Genomic DNA, 24,763 nt, shown 5'->3' with positions numbered 1-24,763 from the left:
TGGGGGACAGAGAAAGACCCTCTCTTTAAAAAGAAAAAAGTGAACAAAAAACTCCCCCACTTGATTATATAGACTGTAACAATATGAAAATGCATAACCTTGTACAAAGTCTATGGTTTAACTTTGAAAAGTAACTAAATGTATATAAGGGCAAAATAATTAACCCCCAGAGATTCTTAGTTGAAAAGGACCCTTGTTGCAAAAGACAGATTAATAAGAGAAAAATAAACCAAAGTTTATGAGTATGTATGTTTCATATATACATGGGAGACGCCCAGGAAATGAGAAGTTCTCAAAGAATGGGCTTCAAATTCAGCTTACGTAGCATCTTCAACAAAGAACAATAAAATTTTAGAGAAGTGATAAGATAAGACAAAGGAAAGGACTTTGAGTCTCTACAGGCAGTAACTTGGAGGAAAGCAAATAGCTGGCAGATGTTAAAAGAAAAACTTAGACAAATTAAATTTCACAGAGTTTAACTGAGCGAAGAATGATTCGTGAATTGGGCAACCCTCAAACCAAAACAGGCTTCAGAGAGACTCTGGCCTGCCTCGTGGTAGAAAAAGATTTATGGACAGAAAAAGGAAAGTGATGTACAGAAAACAGAAATGAGGTACAGAAACAGCTGAATTGGTTACTGCTTGGTGTTTGCTTTTTTTTTTTTTTTTTAATACAGTTTGAACAGTTGGCTGTCTTTCATTGGCTGAAACTCAGTGATTGGCCTAAGAGTAGATTACATTCAGTTAGGTTCACAGACTCAGTTAGGTTATGGTTCACTGAGTATGGAGTTCAGCCTCTACGTTGAACTTAGAATATGTAAGGAGGCGGCACTAGGCTAGACTTAATTTAACACAGATAAAGGGTACTTAGCAAAGCTTGTTCATGTAGCTTCCTCTGGTACCATCTCCAGGCAGAGAAGCGAGATGCATCTAAAGCTGTCTGCAGTGGTTAACCTTCGTTCTCCCTGGTAGAAGATGGGGCAGGACACCTTCTTCGGAAATCTATGTCCTGTTCTTAGGTAAATAGAGAGAAGTTTTCCTGCACCTACTTCTTGATTGTCTTCAGCTCAATAATCCTTCACATCTGGAGGCAGCCTATTCTGGTCTCCTGCATAGACAAAGGTGGCAGAGAATGTGAAAAGATTTTAACAGTTGTGAACAGGTGGTAGGATTGCGGCTTCTCCTTTTGGGTTTCTAACTGTCTGAAAAGTTAGCATAGTCTTCATACTAAAATAATTTCAGTAAGTTTTTCTGATAAAATGGTACAAATATAGGCATATTGTTTACATCTGGAGACCCTGAAGCTTCCAACTCCAATTCTGAAGCTTTTCTACTAGATACCATATCCACTATTGCTATCTTAATTCTTTAAAACTGTACTAGGACTCCTGTTGCTTTTTTCAGATCTCCCCCTGGTGTCACCTTTAAAAACTTTTGTCATTCAGATGAACCCAGCTCTTTGGGAACTATTTTTATTTTAATTAGTAAACATCTCCTTTCACTGTTTTTAGCATTTTGACAATTTATGAGGAAACACTGGAACCTCTATTCGGGCAAAAAACTCCACTTGGAAACAAGGCCACCCTGTTAATATTGCTGTGCAACTATGTTATCAGAATTCTTTAAAACATTTGTAATTCAAAATATCCCATGAAGATACTATTGTATTTACAAAACACTAAAAGAAGTGGAATTGTGATACGATTACCAAGGGAATTTAGCAAAATCCTATAGCAACAGCGCTCTTGTTTTTCTGGGTAAGCAGAAATATAGTTGGTTAAGAAATGTAGTTCAAGGAGCCTGCTATCAAGACCTGGTAAGCCTTTTCTGTCTATTTAATGTCCAGTCTTACATCAGTATTTACTCTTAGTATCAATAGTAAGTGGAAATGTAAATATCTTATCAGGAGACTAAGTTCTGCTCACAGTCTAGCAGACATTTTATTTATTTATTTTTATTTTTATTTATTTATTTTTTTGAGCTGGAGTCTCACTCCGTAGCGCAGGGCTGAAGTGCACTGGTGCAATCTTGGCTCACTGCAATCCCCGCCTCCGGGTTCAAGCAATTCCCTTGCCTCAGCTTCCCAAGTAGCTGGGATTACAAGCTCCTGCCACCATGCCCAGCTAATTTTTGTATTTTTAGGAGAGACGGGGTTTCACCATGTTGCCCAGGCTTGTCTTGTACTCCCAACCTCAGGTGATCCACCCACCTCGGCCACCCAAAGTGCTGGGATTCCAGGTGTGAGCCACCACGCCTGGCCCAGCAGATGTTTTATTGATGTCTTCCTTTAGCTTTCTCAACTTGGCTTCAGAGTCCCCTATTATTTGAAACAAAAGAGAAAAAAAAAATGTGAAATAAATTTAAGATATCAGTGTTTTTGGCACATTTTCAGTGCATAACGACTCCTGCAGCTAAAGAAATAAAGAATTATGACTCATTCTCTCAAATGGTTTTGGCTCTTGAGCTTCTAAAAAATATATCTTTAAATACATTATTTCATCCAATCCCACAAGCACATTTAGGGCATTGTTATTGTCCTGTTTTAAAGATAAGTATACTGAGGCTCATAGAGTTAAGCGTCTTTCCAGTGTAGAGCCCAGGGGCCCCTCAGATCCTAGCTAGGACTCTTTCCATGTTGCCACACCAGGCATAGACAGGTGTCATCACTGTAATAACATGGAGGCTACAAAGAGTAAAGAGCTATGCAGGTGTGAATCTCAGCTGTTTCTTCAGATTCTCTACTGGAACTTTCATACAGGCTCTTTCTACCTTCCTAGGACATAACTACTTCAAAAGTGAACTGTGATCTTGCAAGAGCTTTGGTGTCTCTCTGGACTTTATGCCTTTGAATTGAGTCAACCCACCTAACCAATTCCCCTCCTTTTCTACCCTCACCCTGATTTTGTTCTGGCCTCAGGGTCCCCTTTGGATCTACATCCCTTCTTGGATTCCTTCTGCCTCTAGCACTTGGGTGCCCATAGCTTTTCCTGACATCCTCCTGCTGCTCAGGACCTCCTGTCTGTGACCTCCACAGCGCTTCAGAGTGGAGGCCAGGACCACACCCTTTGGCCTTCCTAGGCACAAATGAAGAGTCTCTACTTCTCTCCCATTATCTCTGAATCATGCCAAGCCAAAGTCCAGCCCTCCCCCACAATGACAACCATGGACAACCAAGAAGGAGACCCGGGCCTGGTCCTGTGCATCCTGAGTACTGGTGGGACTCGGGAGTTCAAGAGGCAGATTCAGGTGAAGACAGGGGTTCCTTGAGCATAAGGTTTCTAGGAACAGAGGACATGGAGTATTTGGTGAGCAAAACCTAAAGTGTGCATATGCATGACTATAAATGTTGGTGGCCTGAGAGGTGGTGCAAAGCCCGGAGTCCAGCTCTACCTTTAGGTCCATCTTCCAGAGAAATCCAAACCCATGGGAGTCTGAGGCAGGGAATAGCAAGAACATCTCTACAATGCTCCTCATGCTTCCTGACTTGACCATGACCCCGATCCCATACATCTTCCCTCCCCAGTGAGACCCCCTAGATCGTGCTTCCAGCTCCATGATTCTTCTCTTGTCATTTTCCTTGCTGGAAAATGCATGGGAAATGCATTTACATTCGAATGCATCATGACATACAAAAGTAGGATCATATTTCACAACAAAACCAGAACTTATTTTGATTCTCACATGCAGGGAACCAGGATAATAACTTTTTTTCATATAGCAAACTACCTAGAAAGTGACTTTTTATCTTTTTTGGAAAACTGAGGGAACCAAGACCCATCAATGCATAACGTATATTTATTGAGCATCAACAAAAGATCAGGTGGTGTGCTTGATGGGACGAAGCATGCAGCATGGGCCTGCCTTTCAGTCTAGTTGTAGTGATAGAATACAGAGGCATGTGGAACCCTTATCACACTGTTACATCACAATTCAAGGCAGCAGACACTTGTATGGACCCTCCAACCCAGTCTGCTTCCTGGTCAAGGCATCCAGAATCTGCCCCAGCAGTGTTGCCCTTTTCCCAGTTCTCAGGCCCCATCTTGATCTGATGCAAAAGTATTTAATAAACCAGCCATACATGGTGAGGCTCAGCATCTAGTCTGCTTAGCAGTGAGGTTAGTCCAAGGTCTGATAACTGGGTTTCTACTGATGGCTCAGGCCTATTCCTTACGTATTGTCCATCCCACTCTGAGGTCTAGAAGTTTACCCCACCCCCACTCTCTTATTCATACCACGTACATGTCCTCCTGAACTTTGTAGTGTCCCTCAACCCAGATCCCAAGTTGACAATCTCTGCCTACACCAGCATGATCCATCTTATGGTGCTTGTGGAAAACCAAGGGCAATCAAAATCATAAGGTACAACAGCCATTGAGAGCCAAGGGTCTCCTAGTGTCACCCATGTGAGCATCATGAACCTGCTTGAAGTATCACCTGCAGCAGCTGCAAGTCACTGCCCTCAAAGTCATAACACCCCACTGAGAACAAAGCCGGGTGCTGGCTAGGTTTTCACCTCGGCCACCTGCTTCTCTAGAAACTGCCAACTCGGACCAAAGTTCAATCTGGTCATGATTCTGACAAGCAGCTGCATTTCTGATAAATAATTACTTATAAAATTAACTGTGACCTTTATAGCTGCCAGAGAAAACCAGTTTACAAAGATTTTTAGAGACCAGATGTTTAAGATTTTGTTTTGTTACTCATGTTATTTTTGAATCACATGATTTTAAGCACTTGATTTTAGATATCATAAAATCTTTCTGTCTGGTGAGATTCCTGGGTGAAGTGTGTGTGTGTGTGTGTGTGTGTGTGTGCGCGCATGTGTGTGTGGGGAGGGTGGTCTAAAGTAACTCAGTAATTCCATATTTAAATATAGTGAATTCAGAATTTAAACTCAATGAGTTCAAGAGTTTCCACCTCTATCTACTTTCACTCTTCTTTCCAATGAGGAGATGCTGGACCAAGAGCCATTGCCTGAGGTGACTGGCTCTGCTGAGAAGTGGCTTAGTGGCCTTCATCTGGTCCCTGTGCCTATGAACTGGCCTCATTGTTGATGCTCATATCCTGCCATGGCCTCTGGTCACTGGGCCCCCATCTGCTTCTTCCTGGTTCTGATGCCAAGCTTTTCTGGATGGGCCAGCTCATTCTCAGCCCCCTCTGAGCCACTCTCAGGGTGCCATGGAGGAATTCTCAGGCAATTTCTCATGCCTCTTGGAGCACGTTCCACATAGTTGCCTCCCCCAAGTCCACAGGCTGGCACTCCTCCTTCCTCCATTGTGATCTTTCCATGTAGGCCCCAAGAGGGGCCTTCATCTATTCACACTTTGTTTAATTACCAATGTAGTCAGAAATCCAGAAAGAAAGGATATGCAGATAACATAGATATAAACAGAGGTCTACTTGCCTCCTTAAACAATTTACTGGAAATAATATGATTATACATTTTTTACTTTGGAAATATTTATTGAGTCCTACTGTGTGCCAAGTACTGTTCTAGAGACTGGGGATACAGTAAAAAGCAAGACAAGACAAGAATCCTGAGCTCACAAGAATTAGATTGCAATGCATTAAGACACACAAAAAACAGGAACTCATTTCACAATGAAAACTAAGCTTATTTTGATTCTCACTCCAACAACCCATGAAATATTAAATTTCCCCCCAAACAGGAAAGGCTTGCAAGCTGTGTAGGTTCTAAGCCAATTCTCACGATATCAGAGTTACACATTCCCAGGACTGTGCTATGGGTTGCTTTCAGAGTTTTGAAAAGTATAGAAATGATCTCTTTTAAGACAATATGAATAGTTATCCATTATTTGATTTTAGATATCATAAAAGCTTTCTGTCTGGCGGGATTCCTGTGTGTGTATATTGTTTTGGGTCTAAGGTAACTTGGTTATTCCATATTGAAACATACTGAATTCAGAATTTAATCTCAGTTTAAGAATTTCCACCTCTATCTACTTTCACTCCTCTTTCCAATGAAGAGGTGCCTGGACCAAGCCATTACCAGGCACCAGGCCAGGGTCTTTGCAGATATTATCTCTGATTCCTAGTGCAACTCTAAGTAAGGTGAGTTTCATTATTATCAGCCCTACTTTGCAAATGGGAAAACTGAGGCTGACTGAGTTGCCTGAAGTCACCCTGGTATGAAGTGGATGAGTCTTAATGGAACACAGATGGCCTGATTTCACTCTGCCTTCCCACAAATAGTAGGCAAATCCATTAAAAATTATAAGTAGAAATTTTTGGAGTGTTCCTTTAAACAAAAACTTTGCCCTTTATATTTAAGAGTGTATATGTGTGAGCTGAAAGAATGAGGCTTGTGGAGGAGAGGATGAAATAGACAAAGTTAGTGAACACTAAAGTTTGTGAAAACACTCACAATTGAGGACCAATGAAAATGATAAAGCATGTCAGAAAGCATAAAGTTAGGAAGAGGTAAAAACATAATCCATTTTGCAAATGTTTGGTTCCAGCTAAGCCTCTGGGAACAGATCTTGAGGAGGCAGGGAGGAGAGATAGGAAGGCAGACCCAGGGCAACTGTGCTGTGGACACTCATCCAATACCAGCCTTACTCCATCCCTCCTCCTCACTGTGTGCCTTCTTCCCTTGTTCCCCATGGCCCAACACTGAACATGTCTTTCACAGTCCCCATTTAGCCAGCCTCTTTTCTTGGATCCTCCATCTTGGTCCCAGACCCAGTCTCCTAGGGACGTGCACATTATCCCCAGACCATTCCATGTGTCCAGGGTTCACCACCTAAGCATTAGGCCCACACCTCTGGGTTTATCTCTATGAAAATCATATTATCCACCTGAACCATCTTCCCTCATGGAGCCCTTGAAGTGTGCAAAAGGAAAGCCGCCTATGAGCCATACTTCGTCGGGGAGGGTCCCAGGGAACCAGGAGAGAGAAAGCAGATGGTAAGAACAGCAGGGTCTGCCCGGTCCGTAAGGGGGCCCTTGAAAGCTAGATCTAATCAGAGTTTCATCTTCGCATCTGCCTTTGTTGGGCATCTTTCACTTTGTCCTGCTTTTTAGACATGTCCTTCTCTTTCATAAGATTATAAGTTCCTTGAAGTACTTACTTACACAGTAAGTGCTCCCAAACCTTCTCTAATGCTCCATTAATATTCGCTCCTCTTGAGAAGAGGAGGCACCCCAGAGTGGCCTCTTTTACAAGGAAAATGCAGTCTGGACAAACAGCTGCAGAATATCAGTAGACCTCCCTCCTCTCCTCCAACCAGCCTCACCAGATCCTTTCCCTTTCTGGATTTCTGTTCATTGGAACATAAGTGATATCATGACCCTGACCACATAATGGTGAGTGGAAACACAAAGGACAGAACTGATTAGGCTGTTGGAGTTTCCTGTCACATGATCTGTATGGAAACAAAGCCACATCAGATGTTCCATTCACAGCTCTTCAATATTCCTCTGCTTTTATCTCAAGTTAGTTGCCTAAAAGTTATTTGTATTTGTTCCCTTTCTCAGGGAAAATGTACTTACTATTTCATTTTTTAACAGCATCCTTATAATATCCATCTTCGGAGAAAATTTCTGGGACATGGGCAGATGTATTTGATTCCTGGTATAGTTATAGCACTAAGACCTCATAGTAAACCGCATTAGGACATTTTCTCTAACCCTTGATTTAATGCAGAATTTACATTTTCAGGCTAATGCCTGGGAAAAAATTGTGAGATGAGTGAAGTTGGTTTTTAATATCCGTCCTACTCCACCATTCCACTGTTCCTCAAACCCCCACCTCCACCCGTCTCTGCCTCCAGCAGGCACCTCAGCTCTCACGCCCAGAGTCTTCTACAGGGGAGGAAAAGTGTTAAAAACTTGATCTCTGCAGCCAGCCTGCCTGGGTTCAAATCCAAGTTTTAAACCCTCACTAATTGTGTTTTTGTTTTTCATTTTTGTGTGTGTGTTTTTTGTTTTTGTTTTGTTTTGTTTTGTTTTGTTTTGTTTTGTTTTGTTTTTGAGATGGAATCTCGCTCTGTCACCCAGGCTGGAGTGCAGTGGCGCCGTCTCGGCTCACTGCACGCTCTGCCTCCTGGGTTCATGCCATTCTCCTGCCTCAGCCTCCCAAGTAGCTGGGACTACAGGCAGCCACCACCACGCCTGGCTAATTTTTTGTATTTTTAGTAGAAGCGGGGTTTCACCGTGTTAACCAGGATGGTCTCAATCTCCTGACCTCATGATCTGTCCACCTCGGCCTCCCAAAGTGCTGGGATTACAGGTGTGAGCCACTGCGCCCGGCCACCCCTCACTAATTGTCAAATGGTCTTGGCAACACTAGACCTTTCTGTCGCTTACTTTATTCCTCTGCAAAGTAGGAATGGTAATAGACTACCACAAGGATCAAATGTCTTAATAGATGTAAAACACTTAGAACAATGCCTTGCACTTAGAATGCACTGATTAATAATGTTATACTCTTATCCTTCCTGTTCTCATCCCTGATTCCAATGATACTGTTTGACAGTTGCACTGGGACACTGGGGCATGGACCTGTTCTGGCAGCCAGCCCCTCCTCTTTTCACTTCCCTGTACACTCGCACCAACTACTCCTTTGCCAGTGACCTTGAGTCCCTTGCCCTCTTGCCTGTCTTTGCTCCCATGCAGCTGTGGATATGGGCTGCACCCATCAGCTGCAACTTGGCCTCCCCTCCCCTGCTTACTGGGAAGCCTGCAGCCTATCCCAAAAGGTGCCTACTGCAGAAGGCCTTCAGCCCCAAGTGGTTTTGATGGGCCTCAGTATAGGCTTCCCGCCTGGCAGAGAGAGTAACATAAGTTGTAAGCCTGATCCTGCAAAGCCACGAGTGGTTCTGCTCTGGAGCTAAGAGACACCCCCGCACTGTCCTTTTTCTCTCTTTCAGAGGACCTCAATTCCAGAGGCAAATCTTTGGCCTTTGTCACATGGGACAGAGTCCAAGACCTCCTTGCCAAGTTTCTGGGGAGAAATTAGCTCATACCAGTGTCTGAGTTCCCCCATTGCGAATTCTTCTCTCCTTGCTTTGAGGAGGGGCACAGCCCAGGACATCTCAAAGGGCTGTTGGTCCCTTACCTTTTAATCACGCCCTTCCATAGAGTAGAATCTGCCCCTCACCTGGCTTCTAGGCTCTCTCCAGCAACAACCTCTCCTTTCCCAGCATTGCTCTACAACCTTCCGCCAGCACTCAGCGGCCCAATGTACTGATGCAAAGACCTGGGGCTCACACAGAGGCCCTCTCCTCACATTCTGTTCTCCCAGAGATAGGAACATTCACATAATTGAGACTTGCAATCCCTGGCACAGGCCATCACTCCAGCGCCAGGGCATTGAGAGGATGTGCTGAATTAGCCTTGGGACCTCATATAAGGTCGAGATCAGGCAAGGCAAATTCAGAATGATCTGATTCAGAGAATGGGGTCAACACTGAGATGGGGTCAGGAGCCAGGACACAGTCCCCCTCGGGCAAAGTCAGCCAGAAGACCATCTAGACATCCAGCTAAGAATGGGGCCCCACTCAGATTCTGAATTCTTCAGATGTCCCTTCTGGTATCATGGAAACAACTTGATCAGGGGTTTGATATATGTTGAAAGGCTTGGAATAGGCCAGAATTTTACATAATAATTTGTATAATTCTTAGAAAAACTCCCCAAAATAGATGATATTACATCCCGATTCCAAAACTCTTGTCAGAGTTGGCCTGCTTCACCCTTTCCTTTGCCTGTTTCCCTGCACTAGCGTAGACCCCTGACAGCTCCCAGTTACTCCCAGGCTGCCTCCACCCGAGTTTCCAGTCTTTATTAAACACAGACCTCTTTTGATTGTAAAATAATCCCATGATGTAAATAGAGCTAAGATTTAGCAAGATTAAGCGCCTTGCCCGAGGATAATTCTTTCCGATTCTAAAACAATCTCTATAAAATCAAGTACAGTGTTTAATTGTTTTTTCCATTGGAAACTCAGCTTTGAAAACAATATTATGAATAAAGAAAAGCATTGCCGTGGGTCCCACCATCCTACCACAGTAGGTGTAGTCATGTTTCTGTATTACTCACCAGGCTTTGCCCACCTCTGAAGAGGCTGACTTCTCTTCTGCGGATTCACTGCCTGCAGGAGACAGCTGATAGCACAGTTCACTCGAGTGAGGGCTGGCCCCAAAATCCCACCAAGAGATTCTAGAGTGATGATGAGAGAAATCCAGAATGACTCTAATTTAACCTGAGCAGAAAAATATAACTAAACTAGAACAGATACTAAGCGGAAATAAGCATCCCTTTAGAAGCAATCAGAGTCTGTTTATGCCATTATTTCCTCCTAAATTACACTATGTCTAATTCTCTCCTATGAGCTGTTAAAATTATGCAGGCATATAATCTAGTCATATATTTATTAACTATTCAGTAAGCCAAAAAAAAAAGATGAAACACGAACTTTAATCCTGTCCTTCTCTTTTTTCCCCTGTATCATTGACCATATCAAGTCTGGTTTTTCAAATTTGTCTTTTTTTTTTTTAGTTAGGAGATTTTTGGAAATGAGGACTTCCTATAATAAATTTTACATAGAGTAGTAGAAATTTGTGACCATCTACTGTCAGTGTAGGGACTGACACCCTTTGAACATCTTATGGAATATGGGTTAAGGTAGAAGAAAAATGGGGAAGGGAGTTAGAGATGATAGAACTCTAGGTTGGCCCGAGTGTCCTCTCACTTCTAGCCGACTATCTGAAGCTAACTCCAGGTGATCTTTCTCCATTTTGTCCATTTTTGATTTGATGACCAATTGCCCAACACTCACGCATTTCATCTATATTTATGGCAGGCCTACCTCCTAGACATACAGCTTGGTTAGAGGGTATTAGCAGGAATACATAAAGAGGTTTAAGAAATGCACCCTGATTCAAGGAGCTTACAGTTCAGCTGGGACCAGAAGAACCAGAAGACCTGGGATTGATTCCCAGCTCCTTCACTTACTACCTGGGTTAGCATGAGCAGTTTATTAAAGTTCGTTTTCTGTAAAATAGAGCAAACAATAATAATAGTGTCTATACCTGACAAAGGGTTGCTGCTGGGATCAAAAGGGGTACATTTTGTGGAAGCACTTTATACATAGGAAGTGATATTCAGAAAATTATTATTAATATGGGCCGGGCGCGGTGGCTCAAGCCTGTAATCCCAGCACTTTGGGAGGCCGAGACGGGCGGATCACGAGGTCAGGAGATCGAGACCATCCTGGCTAACACGGTGAAACCCCGTCTCTACTAAAAATACAAAAAACTAGCCGGGCGTGGTGGCGGGCGCCTGTAGTCCCAGCTACTCGGGAGGCTGAGGCAGGAGAATGGCGGGAACCCGGGAGATGGAGCTTGCAGTGAGCCGAGATTGCGCCACTGCACTCCAGCCTGGGCAACAGAGCGAGACTCCGTCTAAAAAAAAAAAAAAAAAAAAAGAAAATTATTATTAATATGTACAGAAGGTGTATATACAAGTCAAAACAGCATCTCTCAGGGTGTCATCATTTTACAAGTTTGGATCTTCTAAGATGATCCTTTCAGAGACATGTGTCCTGCAAGATATGATGCATGCAATTCAGGTAAGCTACCAACAAGTACACAGTCTTACCTGAAAAAGTAGTTGACATTTTGACATGGTTGCAGGCCAACCAAACGATCTGCGTCAAAATTAATGCACCAGGCAGGAAGAATGGCAGCCTGGTCTGAGCAGCAGAAAGTGACTAACTTCGCCAAATATTTATTGAGTGATTTCTATGCATCATGCACTGCCCTGGGAATAAGAAGACAAAAGGCGTGAATCCTGCCCTCAAGGAACTTACAGTTTAGTAAGGCAGACTGACAATTACAATGGGACAGTTGTACAACAGGATCTTATACAGTCTGATGGGCCCAAAGGGGAAGAGTCCCTGCCTGGGAGACTTGGGGTGGGAGGGACCTTTTCAGGGAGGTTGCTGTTTGAGCTGGAACCTGCGGAATGAGCAGGAGTTTTGAGGCAGATTAATAGTGGACTGACGCTCCCAGAAGAAGCTTCACAAACTCCAAGCTTTTCTAGTGTGTTTTCCTCTAGATGAGCCTTTTCCAATTAGGAGAAGACTTCTTATATGAACACCTCTACTCTTAGCTATCTGCTCTGTGTATAACATTTTTACATCAAACACATTGTTGATTAGCATTTTCTTGTATCAGTTCTACAAGTTTAATGGCTTGTGTGTAAACATAGTTTCAATAATGTTTCATCCTATTATCATGATGAAAAATTCAAACAGGACAAATTTGATCAGGATACAGTAAAGAGATACATTCATGGCACAGCAAGTTGACTTTCTCCTTGTGCAGAGGAATACTGGAGACAGGGGATCCCAGAGGATAAGGTTGGAGGAGTTGGACTGGGGAGAGACTAGAATGGATCTTAAATTTTAACGCTAAGAATTCTGAGCAATGTTAGCTATAGAAGATTTTGTTTGCAATAAAAGCAGAGTGTTAGGAAATTAAATCTGATGATAGTATAGTTTAAACAAATTTTTCAAAGGATAGATTATAGATAGAAAAGGATAATGAGAAAAATGTTATGGTAAAATGTTAATATTTGGAAATAGGTGAAAGGTATATGGGAGTTCTAGTAACAGTTTTAGCAATTGTTCTGTAAACCTGAATTACTTAAAAATAGTAATTAAAAAAAAAAAAAACCAACAATGGTGAAGAGGGAAAGAGGGAAACCCAGAGCAGAACAAGTAAAGGAGGAAGATGTGTGGCTCTGAGCCAGGTAGCTAGAAGGAGGTGTGGAGCTCTGTGTGAACATTTCTGACAGATGAGGCACCACCTCCTGACAGACAGACAGACAGAGATAAGGGGTATCCATTCTTTTGTAAATCAGAAACTGGTCACCAATCTGCAAAATACATCCTGTTGCGTGCCAGATAAAGTAAAATATGGATTTTTCCCTGTTAGGGTAAATACTAGTGTCCGGTCACATAAGGATATTTTGACAAAGCCTTGATATTCCCAAATGATGAAAACTCCTAGTGATGGCTGGATTTTAGAAGCAGACATCAGCTGAACTGTTATTTCTCTCTCTGGAACACGGCAGACGGAGTCTAAAGTATACAACCAGTGGAATGGAAAGATGTAATTTTTTGTGTTTTTGTTATTTAGTGCACTCACCCAGACATGTTCCCAGTAGACTAGCCTTTGTACAGGCTGAAGAGAGATGTGCATAAAGCCATGCGGCAAAATTATAATCATTTTCATGAGCTAGAGAGGAGGTGTTCAGATTACATTTGAAAATGAAAAACTGTTTACCTATTACTATGAATTTGCTCTGAATAAATTCAACAATCTCATTTAACCCTTCTCATCTTCATACTCAATATTTTAGAAAAGACAAAACCTTAGTTCAAAGAAATTAAGCATTTCAGAGGCCATGCAGAGTATAGATTTGTCTTTCTGACTTTTCTTTCTCTTCTCTTCTCTTCTCTTCTTTCTCTCTCTCTCTCTCTCCTTTTCCAGCCCTTCCCCTTCCCCTTTCCCTTCCCTTCCCTTCCCGTCCCTTCCTTTCCCTTCTCTTTCCTTTTTTGTATGCAGGAGGTTTATTGGGTGTTGTTCTTGGGATCAATACCTGTGGGGAAGTGAAAGAAGTAGGATTGCTCAGAGAACAAATTCCAGAGGGGATCTGAGCTATGAGCTGTCAATAGCCAAACCTCTCAGTAGCTATAGGAGTGAGTAGTTCAGTCCTGGGAGGGGAGTGAGTAGATGTGGGAGGCATACCATAATATCCACTACAGACTTAAATATTTTTCCGATAAATATTTCCATATGTATATCTAAAGGACAAAGACATTCTTTAAAAACATATTTCTAATGCCATTACCATAGCCAAATTTAGTTATCAGCAATTCATTAATATCCAATCTGTATTCAGCATTCAGGTTTCCAATTGTCTGATAAATAAAACTATATATATATATTTTATTTATTTATTTATTTATTTTTTGAGACGGAGTCTCGCTCTGTCGCCCAGGCTGGAGTGCAATGGCTCAAGCTCAGCTCACTGCAAGCTCCAACTCCCGGGTTCACACCATTCTCCTGCCTCAGCCTCCTGAGTAGCTGGGACTACAGGCGCCCGCCACTACTCCCTAATTTTTTGTATTTTTAGTAGAGATGGGGTTTCACTGTGTTAGCCAGGATGGTCTCGATCTCCTGACCTCGTGACCCGCCCGCCTCGGTCTCCCAAAGTGCTGGGATTACAGGCGTGAGCCACCACGCTCGGCCAAATGTAACTATATATTATTTATTTATTTATTTATTTATTTATTTTGCTTGATTTGGGGTTCAAATAAGGCTCATAAATTACAATCAATTAATATATCTTTGTTTATTTTATCTTTAAAATGACACATATTAATTGTACATATTTATGGGATACCTAGTGATGTTTCGATACATAAAATGTACAGTGATTAGCACAGCCATTCATCTTAAACATTTACCTCATAAGCAACCTCAACTTTTCTTTCTCACTTCCTAAAAGGAAGAAGCATTTGTCTCATCAGGAGCTGACCTACGCACTCAGCTACTCAGATGGGCTCAATAGTTCTAAAGCTAAAATCCTTCCTCTTGCAGGAATCCATTCAGGATTGGGATTGCAACCCAAGTTGGGCCATTAAAATAAACACAGACATTCTTCCTTAGTCTTATGGGTATGCTTTTAAAAGCAACGCCTTCTCATCAGCCTGGACCTCATGAGAAATTATGGAGTAGTTCCCGGTGGTTACTGGCCAACATCCTAGGACTCTAAGTGTGGCCTGCCTCAGGATAGAATGATTCTGTCTCACAAGGAATGCTGAAGGGAGTTCATCACACTGAAGGAAAAGGATGCTAACATGTAACAAGAAAACATCTGAAGCCGCAAAACTCACTGACAAAAGTAAGCATACAGACAAATTCAGAATACTCTCATACCATAATCACGGTATATAAACCAATTATATTAAGTATCTTTTCTGACAATGGAATAAAACTAGAAATCAACAGAAGGAACTTTGAAAACTGTACAAATACATGAAAATTAAACAACATGCTCCTGAATGACCAATGGATCAATGAAGAAATTTAAAAGAAAATTTTAAAAATTATTCTGATAAATGGAAATGAAAACACAACTTTTCAAAACCTATACATACAACAAAAGCAGTTCTAAGAGGCAAGTTTATGGCAATAAATACCTACATCTAAAAGGTGGAAAGCGCTCAAAAAAATAAAAAATAAAAACTACTCTAACATTGCACCTCAAGGAACTAGAAAAATGAGAAAAAACGAAACCCCAAATTAGCAGAATAAAGGAAATAATAAAAATCGGAGCAGAAATAAGTGAAATAGAGACAAAAAAATCAACACAAAAGATCAACAAAACAAAGAGTTGTTTTTTTGAAAAGATAAAAATTGATGAACATAAAGCTAGAGTAACTACTATGGTTTGAATGTGTCCCCCAAATTTCATGTGTTTGAAAATTAACCCCTAAATTCATATTTGATGGGCTATTTGGGAGGTAATTAGGCTGAGATGAAGTCATCAGGGTGGGGCCCCATAATAAGATTAGTGGCTCTATAAGAAGAGAAAGAGGAATGTAAGCTAGCATGTTCTTGCCCTCTTGCCATGTGATACCCTCCACCATGTTATGATGCAACAAAAAAACCCTAATCAGATAGAGCTGCTTGATCTTGAACTTCTCGGCCTCCAGAAATGTCAGAAATAAATTTCTTTTGTAAATAAATTACCCAGCATGTGGTTTTCTGTTATAGCAAAAAAAAAAAAAAAAAAAAAATGTACTAACACACTATGAAAAAAAAAGATACATGACTCAAATAAATAAAATCAGAGATAAAAAAGAAGACATTATAATGCATACCACAGAAACACAAAGAATCATAAGAGACTATTACGAATGACTTATATGTTAATGAACTGGAAAACCTAGAAGAAATTAATTAACTCCTGGACACATGCAACCTACTAAGACTGAATCATGAAGAAATAGAAAACCCAATCAGACCAATAATGAGTAATAAGATTGAATCAGTAATAAAATGTCTCCCATCAAAAAAAGCCTAGGACCTAATGGTTTCACTGCAGAATTTTACCAAACATTTAAAGAAGAACTAACCAATTCTTCTCAAGCTATTCTCAAAAAATGGAAGGGCGGGGGGAATTCTTCCAAACTCGTTCTTTGAGGCCAGAATTACCCTGACACCAAAATTAGAAAAAAACACAACAAAAAAGAAAACTATAGGCCAATATCCCTGAAGAACACAAATACAAAAATCCGCAACAAATTACTAGCAAACTGAATTCAATAGCATAGTGAAAAGATCCTTCACCATGATAAAGTGGGATTCATCCCAGAGATACAAGGATAGTTCAACATACACAAATCAAAAAACAAGTAAACAATCCCTTTTATGATAGCTACAAAAAAATAAAATTTTCAAACTCTGAATAATTTTTTTTATTTCAATAGGTTTCTGGGGAACAGGTGGTGTTTCCTTACATGAACAAGTTACTTAGTGGTGATTTCTGAGATTTTGGTGCAACCATCATCTGAGCAGTATACACTGTACCCAATGTATAGTCTTTTATTCCTCACCGAGCTCCAAGTACCCCAAAGTCCATTGTATAATTTTTATGCCTTTGCATCCTCATAGCTTAGCTCCCACTTATCAGTGAGAACATATGATGCTTGAAAACCTCAGAAAAAGTTCAACCAAGGAGGTAAAAGATCTCCACAATGAAAACTATAAAACATTGGTGAAAGAAATTGAAAAGGACACAAAGAAATGAAAACATATCCTGTGTGCATGGACTGGAAAAATTAATATTGTTAAAATGCCCACACTGTCCAAAGCAATCTACAGATTGAATGCAATACCTATCAAGATACCAATGACATTCCCCACAGAAATAGAAAAAAAAAAAAATCCTTATATTTGTGTAGAATCACAGAAGACCCTGAATAGCCAGAGCAATTTTGAGGCAAAAGGATAAAGCTGAAGGCATCACCCTACACCACTTCAAAATATATTACAAAGTTGTAATAACCAAAACAGCATGGTATTGGCATAAAAACCAACACATAGACCAGTGGAGCAGAATAGACAATCAAGAAATAGATCTAAACATTTACGACTGATTTTTAATGAAGGTGCCAAGAAGACACATTGGGAAAGGACAGTCCCTTTAATAAATGGTGGTAGGAAAACTGGATATGAACATGCAGAAGAATGAAACTAGACCCCTATCTTTCACCACATACAAAAATTAAACTCAAAATGGATTACAAACTTAAATGTAAGATCCCAAACTGTGAAACTGCTACAAGAAAACATAAGGGAAAAACTTCATGACATTGGTCTGGACAAGAATTATTTAGATACAACCTCAAAAGCACAGGCAACAAAAGAAAAAATAGACAAATGAAATTACATGACACTAAAAAGCTTCTGCACAGCAAAGGAAACAATCAACAGAATGAAGAGACAAACTATAGAACGGGAAAATTTCGAAAGCTATGCATCAGGCAAGGGGTTAATATCCAGAATATATGATAAATTCAGACAACTCAATAGCAAACAAATTTAAAAATCCAAATAATCTGATTTTAAAATGGGCAAAAGAAGACGTACAAATAGCCAACAGGTAGATGAAAAAGTGCTCAGCATCACTAATCATCAGGAAAGTGAAAATTGAAATCACAATAAAGTACCACCTCACCTCAGCTAATGTGGCTATTATCAAAAAGACAAAAACAAAAAACAAATGCTAGCAACAATGTAGAGAAGGCAGAACTCTTATACACTGTTGGTGGGAATGTAAATTAATACACCCATTATGAAGATGACAAACATTCTTCAAAAATTTGAAAATAGAACTACCATAGGCTCCAGAAATTTCACTAGTGGATATATATTCAAAGGAAAGGAAATCAGTATGTTGAAAAGATATCTTTACTCCCATCTTAATTGGTGCATTATTCACACTAGCTAAGGTATGGAATCACCTTAAGTGTCCATCAAGGAATGAATGGATAAAATAATTTAGTATCTATACACAACAGATTGCTATTCAGCCATTAAAAAATGAAATCCTATCATTTGCAACAATGTGGATGAACCTAGTGAAAATGATGTTAATTGAAATAAGCCCAGCACAGGAGAAATACTGCATGCCGCTTCTAGTCAGCCATCTTGCTGATGTCACTCTCAGATTTCAGTGATCTCGACATTATATATATTAATATATATTTACATATTTATGTAAATATATAAAATATATAAATTCATATAATCAGTCACAAACAAATGTTGTATTTCATCAAGTGCTCATTCCAGATTCTTTACCTATTAAGAAGTCAATTTTTTACATGAAGTTTCATTTTTGTTAAATTGAGCCCTCTGAAAAGGAATGTCTTTATGTATGTCATCTTCATTATGTTCTCTGAAGTCTACAGAATGAAACTAATTCCATTTTTACTAAATACATGTATTTATTTTTACTAAAAACATGTATTTATTTATGAATATATTTATGAATACATTGGTTATTTATGAATACATATGTATTTATATATGAATACATAGGTTGAACAGTCTCTTCTTCTTGGAATACTTTCCTCCAACACACTGGCCTCACTTCCTCTGACCCACAAGGGTGGGTCAGTCTTCCAGAGAAGTCAGAACACTTGGTTCTTGTTTGAATTCAGCTATGCACATGAGCTGTATAGCTTTGGGCATGTCATCTCTGTGGTGTTCTCTCAATTTCAAACATAGTTTGATGAGATTATTTTTAAAGGCTAAATTTGTTCACTTTGAAATAACATTTAAAATCCAGGATTTTTATTTAGTATGATCAAATTTTTACCGAGATCCCATTATTGTAACAACAATGTAGAAGAAATTTCTGATGGAGAATGAGTGCAAACTGTTGCTTATGGAGAAATTTACCATGGGGATACTGAAGGGTTCTACTTTCCCTCTCCTGGCTCTTCTAAGTCTTCAGTCTCAGGTAGCCATACCTCTTTGCCAGGCTCCACTTCAAGAGCAGGGAGAAACAACTGGAAAGAAAGGAGACCTGAAGGAGTTCATTCTCTGGAACATTATTGAGCACTATTCAACAGTACGGTGCAAGTCTTTTCAGGTTTGCTATCATATTTCACATGTATTCAAGGGTTATTTGGATATTAAGGCATATCTTCACAAAACCATGTAAGGTAGCTATTACTCCCTTTTCACTGATGGAGAAAATGAGGCTCAGGGAGATTAACTGATTTGCCCTAGTCCAGACAAGTGGCAGAAAAAAATTGAACTCTGTATCTGTCTCCCACTCTATTGTGCTTTCCACTACGTGGTGGATTCCTGTAGCCCAGGGCAAATTCTCTTGGGTGTAATCAGTTTCCAGTGGACTCAGGTTTATTTGTTGAATTAACAAATGAAAATCAGTTGGATTTTAAAAACACTCTGTAGAAGCCAGTGTTCAAGAAACTTGACAATTTACTTTTTAACTCATCTAGGAAATCCCACTGCAAGCTAATTACTGTGTAATTAGACACACAGCTAGGTGAGAAAATGCTACAAAAAATATCACCTTGTTTACAGAGGCAGGAAAGATTTATTTTCTAAGATTTCCTAGGTAAGGAAGAGAAAGACCCCAGGAATAGCTATTCCCTACATAACCATCTATTGGAAGGTCCTCCACTTCCCATTTCTTTTCCTCAGCAATTTTTGAAAAATTAACTTCCAAAAGAAACCTGTTCTTCCCACCAAGGTCTCACTCTGATGCGTGCACGTGCGCGCACACAAGTTAGGCTATCACCTATGCCGCATCAATATGTAAAGCTGTGTATATGAATCGTAACACTGGGCATGACTCTGAATGAATAACTTGCTTTATTTAAAAACAAAAAAAAAACTGTTAAACAATGATAGAAAACCGGAAGGAATGAAAAACAATGCAGATGGGTGTACTTCCTTTCTCTCCCAGTCCCAAGCCAACCCATTTTTCCTTGGAATGTAAAAAATGGTCTGGAAAGAGGAATGGGGGTCCTGTGAACAGAACGGGGAGTCATTATCTTTTTCTTCTCTACCAATAAACGATGACAAATGTGGACGGTGAGGAACTAAAACGTCAATAAAGCAATATCATAAATAGAAAAATAAATAATATTTATTTTGTACCACGCGGCTGTCAGTGTCCTGAGTCCCCGGGGCAGAGCGCCTTGGGGAGGGCTGGGCCCTCAGAGAAGCAGGAGGGCGCCCAGGGACAGCTCACCCTGGCCCAGCAGGCGGCCCCGCTCCCGGCCGCGGCCCTCGTCCCAGGCCTTGACGCGAACAGCCAGGCGGCGCACCTCGCCCTCCGACAGGCCGTCGAAGCAGAAGTCCTGGTCAAAGGAGGCCTTGCGGCTGCGCCCCACCACAACGCTGCATTGCCGACGCGCGGTGTCCGGCGGCCGCAGGACGAGGCTGAGGCGGCAGCGGACGGCACGAGGCCCCGGGGCGCCTCCTGCGAGGCCCTCGGCGCGGAGCAGCCGGAGACGGAGGCGCCCGGTTCCTGGACAGTACTCAGCGGCCAGGCGCAGGGCGTCGCCGGCGCGGCCCAGAGCCAGGGTGCCCTCGGCCTCCAGGCGCTCAGGAAGCGGGTCCCGGGACGAAGGCGGGCTCGCGGAGGGTGCCCGGGCCGGGGACTGGGAGCCCGCGCGGCGCTCCTCGTCCTCGTTCCCGCTGGAGACGGAGCGGGCGCGGGCCAGGCGGCGACTCCTCCTGGCCCGCAGCGCGCGGCTCAGCAGCCCGTCGGGGGCGCGCAGAAGACGGCAGCCGCGGGGCCGCGGGACGAGCGCGTCCTGAGGCGAGCGGGGACGGCCGGGGACCGCGGGGGTGGCCTGGCCTGGAGCTCGCGGGCCGCACAGGGTCCCCAGGGGGGCGTCCGGGCCGCAGCCGCCGCCATAGGTGTGGGTCCGAGGCCGGGGCGCGGACGGGTCCCCGAGCAGGAGCGACTCCTTGCGACGCGTGTGCGGGCTCTCGAGCAGCACGCAGAAGCCGTAGGCGGTGAGCACACGGGGCAGGTGCGGCAGCGACAACGCGGCCTGCGAGCGCGGGTCCCAGTCCGTGCGGCCGGCGTCCTCGTCTGCCGCGCGGGGCCACAGGTCGCGTTCAGCGGCGCAGCGCCCGGGCCGGGCGGCGGCCCGGCTTGGAGACTCGAGCGCGCAGGGCGCCGGCAGCCGCGGCGGGATGCAGAATTCGGGGATGCGATTCGGCGTGAGCACTTTAGCGAAGGCGGGCTTCGGGGCGGAGCTGCCTGAGTTGGAGGAGCAGAGTTTCTCCAGGAGCCGCATCCTTGGAGGCTGAGGCTAGGAGTGGCAGGAAGAGATGCGTCTGCGGGAGAGAGAAGCTGCTGAGTTTGGGCGCCTGGGGCTGCTGGAGCCCCTCGACGCGGCTGGATTCCCTCCCCCAGACCCTGTAAATGTCCCGACGTGTTTACGACCCTGGACCAGTTCCAGCCTTGCTTTCTGCACCCACAAATCAGCCCCGATTCCGTTCTTTTGTACTAAATAAAGGAATAAATAGAAATCAGACCTTTCTTCTTCAGTGTCTCTGGGTCTGGTTGCAAGCTCAGTGGCAGTGGTCCCTAGCCCGCTGCTGGGGCGCCACTTTCAGTACTGCAACCAGGAGAGTGGCGCTCCCCTTTTATACAGTAGGCTGAGTCCCGCCCAGCTGCCGCGGACCAACCCAGAGGCGCTGCACATCCCGCCTTCCCGCCACCCTCTCCCACGACGCCGGGGGCTCTGCACTGGGCGCTCAGGTCTGCGCGAAGCTGTCGCGGGAGCAGGCACTTTGTGGTCAGCTCTGGGACCTGCATTTGCAGTGAGTGCGTGGAGCCCCAGGCAAGGCCTGGGAAAGGTTGCAGGTGAAGAGAGGGCACCCTGTCGTCCTGCCAAGGAAAGATTGGCGGCTGAAAATGTTTTCGGCTTCTCGGAGAAGGTGAGGCTGGATGAGGAAACAGGAAGTTAATTTGGCTAGGAGATAAACCGTCACTCACCCTACATGTCACCTGGACGTGACCTGCACGTCCTGGGAGCTTCTGTTATCCTGTCCCCATGCACTCACAGTGTACAGACCAATGTGGTTTCCAAGTATTCATATACCTATTTACTGCCTGCCTCCCTCTGCTAGACTGTGGTCTTTTTGATAGAATTGGCCCTGGCTCAGTCCATGCCCTAAGTACTGGTGAAGTGGGTAAATTAATCTTTGAGAAAATTTCTGATCGCTTCTTGGCCTTTTGGCTAAGATCAAGTGGAGAAAGCTTCTGAATGGCTGCAGACTCTGCCTGTCATCTTGATAGTCACAAAACATGGGGCTTCTGGCTAGTGCCGTTTTTAAAGCTACCCCTTTTCTTTATGCTTTAGCATGGAGGTGTCCAGTTAGAAAACATCTTCCCGAACTCTAGCTTCTTTCTTTCCACCCCAACCTTCATTTTCTGAGATGAGAAGACTGAAATCCCAGAGGAACCTGAGGAAATTCCAGAAAGGTTAAAAAGAGCCAGTTAATGGCAGAAGCGGGAATTAGCAATTTCCTGTTTCTTTGGCTTTGCATGTGATGCTTCCTGTGATCTGAAATGCCCTTTCTCTGCTTTTTCGTTATATAGGAACTCCTGTTTATTTTCTGTAATTCAGCCCATGCATCGTCCCTTTCAGGTGCCTTCACCCAACTCCCCTGCTCCAGTTCCTCAGCCCCTCCTTATTTCCTTCCTACATCTAGGGGCCACCATTGTTGCAGTTCACAACTTTGGAATTTTCGGTTTACAGTTTTGTCTCCCCTAGTAGACTTGTGGGTTTTCAGTGGGTAAGGACTGGGGCAGCTCAACCAGAGGGGGATTTCAAGAGTCTATTAGGAATATATGAAAAATAAAATAAAAGCCCTAAGATCAAGAACTGGGACTGCCTCCATCCCGGTTGCCTTATCCAGGGTACAAGCCTGGCTGTCTTATTCATCTCTACATAATTCTAGCACCCAGGATACAATGCCAGGCAAATAGTAAGGGCTTAGCAAATATTTGATGAATTGTATTGAACTGATACTGATCTGCAGGTCTTATGACTGTCAGGTGCTTTCAACCGCATATCTCTCTACGTAATTTGATTTATTTCTCACAGAAAACCAATAAGGAAGACATTGTTTCTGTTGCCCAGATGAGAAACTGAGGGGCTTGCCTAGGGTCATTGAAGCTATGATCATAGCCTACATAGCCTAAGTCCTAGCTTTTTGGCTAATTTCTTCTAATTCATTCCTTCTTTCCTTTCTTCCTTTCTTCTTTTCTTCCACCCTTCCTCCATCTATTCACTCAATTCAATATAATTCACTGAGTCTACTGTGTGTCAGACACTGTGTGATTTGTATTGCCCTTTACACCCAGAATGTTAATTCTTACAGCATCCCAGTCTACTGTTAAGTAGTATTTTCCACTATACTTGCTTTGGAATAAGCCCCATTATTTTTAAATCCTTAAAGGTAAGAAGAGTGTTTCTCTGGGCTAATAATACTTTACTTCTTAATTGACCCACAGGTTCTGCATCCCCCAATTCAGCCAACCACGGATGGGAAATATTTGGAAAAAATAATAATACAAAATAAATGAAGCAATAAAATAACTATTCACATAGCATTTACATTGTAGTAGGTGTTATAAGTAATCTAGCGATAACTTAAAGTATATGAGAGGATATTCATAGGTTATATGCAAATACTATGCCATTTTATATAAGGAACTTGAACATCCAAGGATTTTGGTATCTTGAGGGACCTTGAAACCAATCCCCCTCACACACCGAGGGACATCTGTATGCTTTTTTGATGGGGCAAGTATCAGTCAATATGCAGCCACTGGAGCCAGGGAGCAGTAGCCATTCCTGCTAAAGCCAAATTTTCAGGCAGAAACATCCTGAGGGGTCTCTGACAGGATCCTTTCCCTGTGATTCATCAGGCCGATATGCAGATTCATGGGCAAAAGGTCTTCTCTAAAGCGGAGCACACCAACATTATGTCCTGCAGTAGATGCAGCTCATTTCAAATTAAACCTCAGTGAAAATGGCCTTGGTGACAACGAACACTCAGACATCATATCGGTGGGTGAAAGCCGCTGAAAGCAGGACATGGGATTTGAGTGATTGCACTCCCAGCACTTCCATGTTTACAGAGCAATGCAAGCGTGGCTATTAACACAGTCCCTATCTAGAGGGTTTTCCAAAACTGTTATCTTCCCATGAATCAATAGTCTATAGAAGAGAAAGTAAGATACAGGGAAATTAAATGACTTACCCAGGGATACTCTTCAGATGGTCACTTATTCAACCACAGCTACAGGCTGGAACCACAATTGGAGGCCTGGCTTCCTTCCATAGTCTTAAATCTTCTTAAATCACATTGGGAGAAAATAAAAAAACAGCTCCTCAGTGGAAACTTTGATCCATCCAGTTGTTTCATTGTTTTCTACCTCATTACCACATAAAGGCCACTATCATCTTGTATTCAAACCTTGAAATTGTTGTCTTAAAGAAATGATCTATTTAATAACATTAATGTTTACCGACTATGTAGTAGGTGGAAGTCATGTTAATTGCTTCATATACTTTATCTTATCTAATCAACCCTATAAAGGTGGTAGAGCTGCAGAAACAGGCTTACAAAGGGAAAAGAACAATAACAAAACTTGT

At 42.5% G+C, this 24,763-nt stretch overlaps 1 protein-coding gene across 1 annotated transcript; it reads right to left on the bottom strand.

Annotated features, from left to right (window-relative positions):
- Positions 1-19,927: 19,927 nt before the first annotated feature.
- C2CD4B (C2 calcium dependent domain containing 4B) lies at positions 19,928-21,956 on the bottom strand. Its single transcript, XM_030929736.1, has 2 exons — positions 21,630-21,956; positions 19,928-21,428 (listed from the first exon to the last, which is right to left on the bottom strand). Exon 2 carries the CDS (start codon positions 21,386-21,388, stop codon positions 20,294-20,296), a length of 1,095 nt encoding a protein of 364 aa, XP_030785596.1. The 5' UTR covers positions 21,389-21,428; positions 21,630-21,956; the 3' UTR covers positions 19,928-20,293.
- Between the last annotated feature and the right edge of the window lie 2,807 nt (positions 21,957-24,763).

This window comes from Rhinopithecus roxellana, chromosome 5 (assembly GCF_007565055.1).
Source record: "Rhinopithecus roxellana isolate Shanxi Qingling chromosome 5, ASM756505v1, whole genome shotgun sequence".
NCBI lineage: Eukaryota > Metazoa > Chordata > Mammalia > Primates > Cercopithecidae > Rhinopithecus > Rhinopithecus roxellana.
Note: the sequence above shows the minus strand (reverse complement) of the source record. Positions and strands in the feature narration are given on the sequence as shown.

Bases quoted from the DNA above. Each gene is read 5' to 3' on its own strand.
- C2CD4B (XM_030929736.1), bottom strand. From the start codon at position 21,388: ATGCGGCTCCTGGAGAAACTCTGCTCCTCCAACTCAGGCAGCTCCGCC.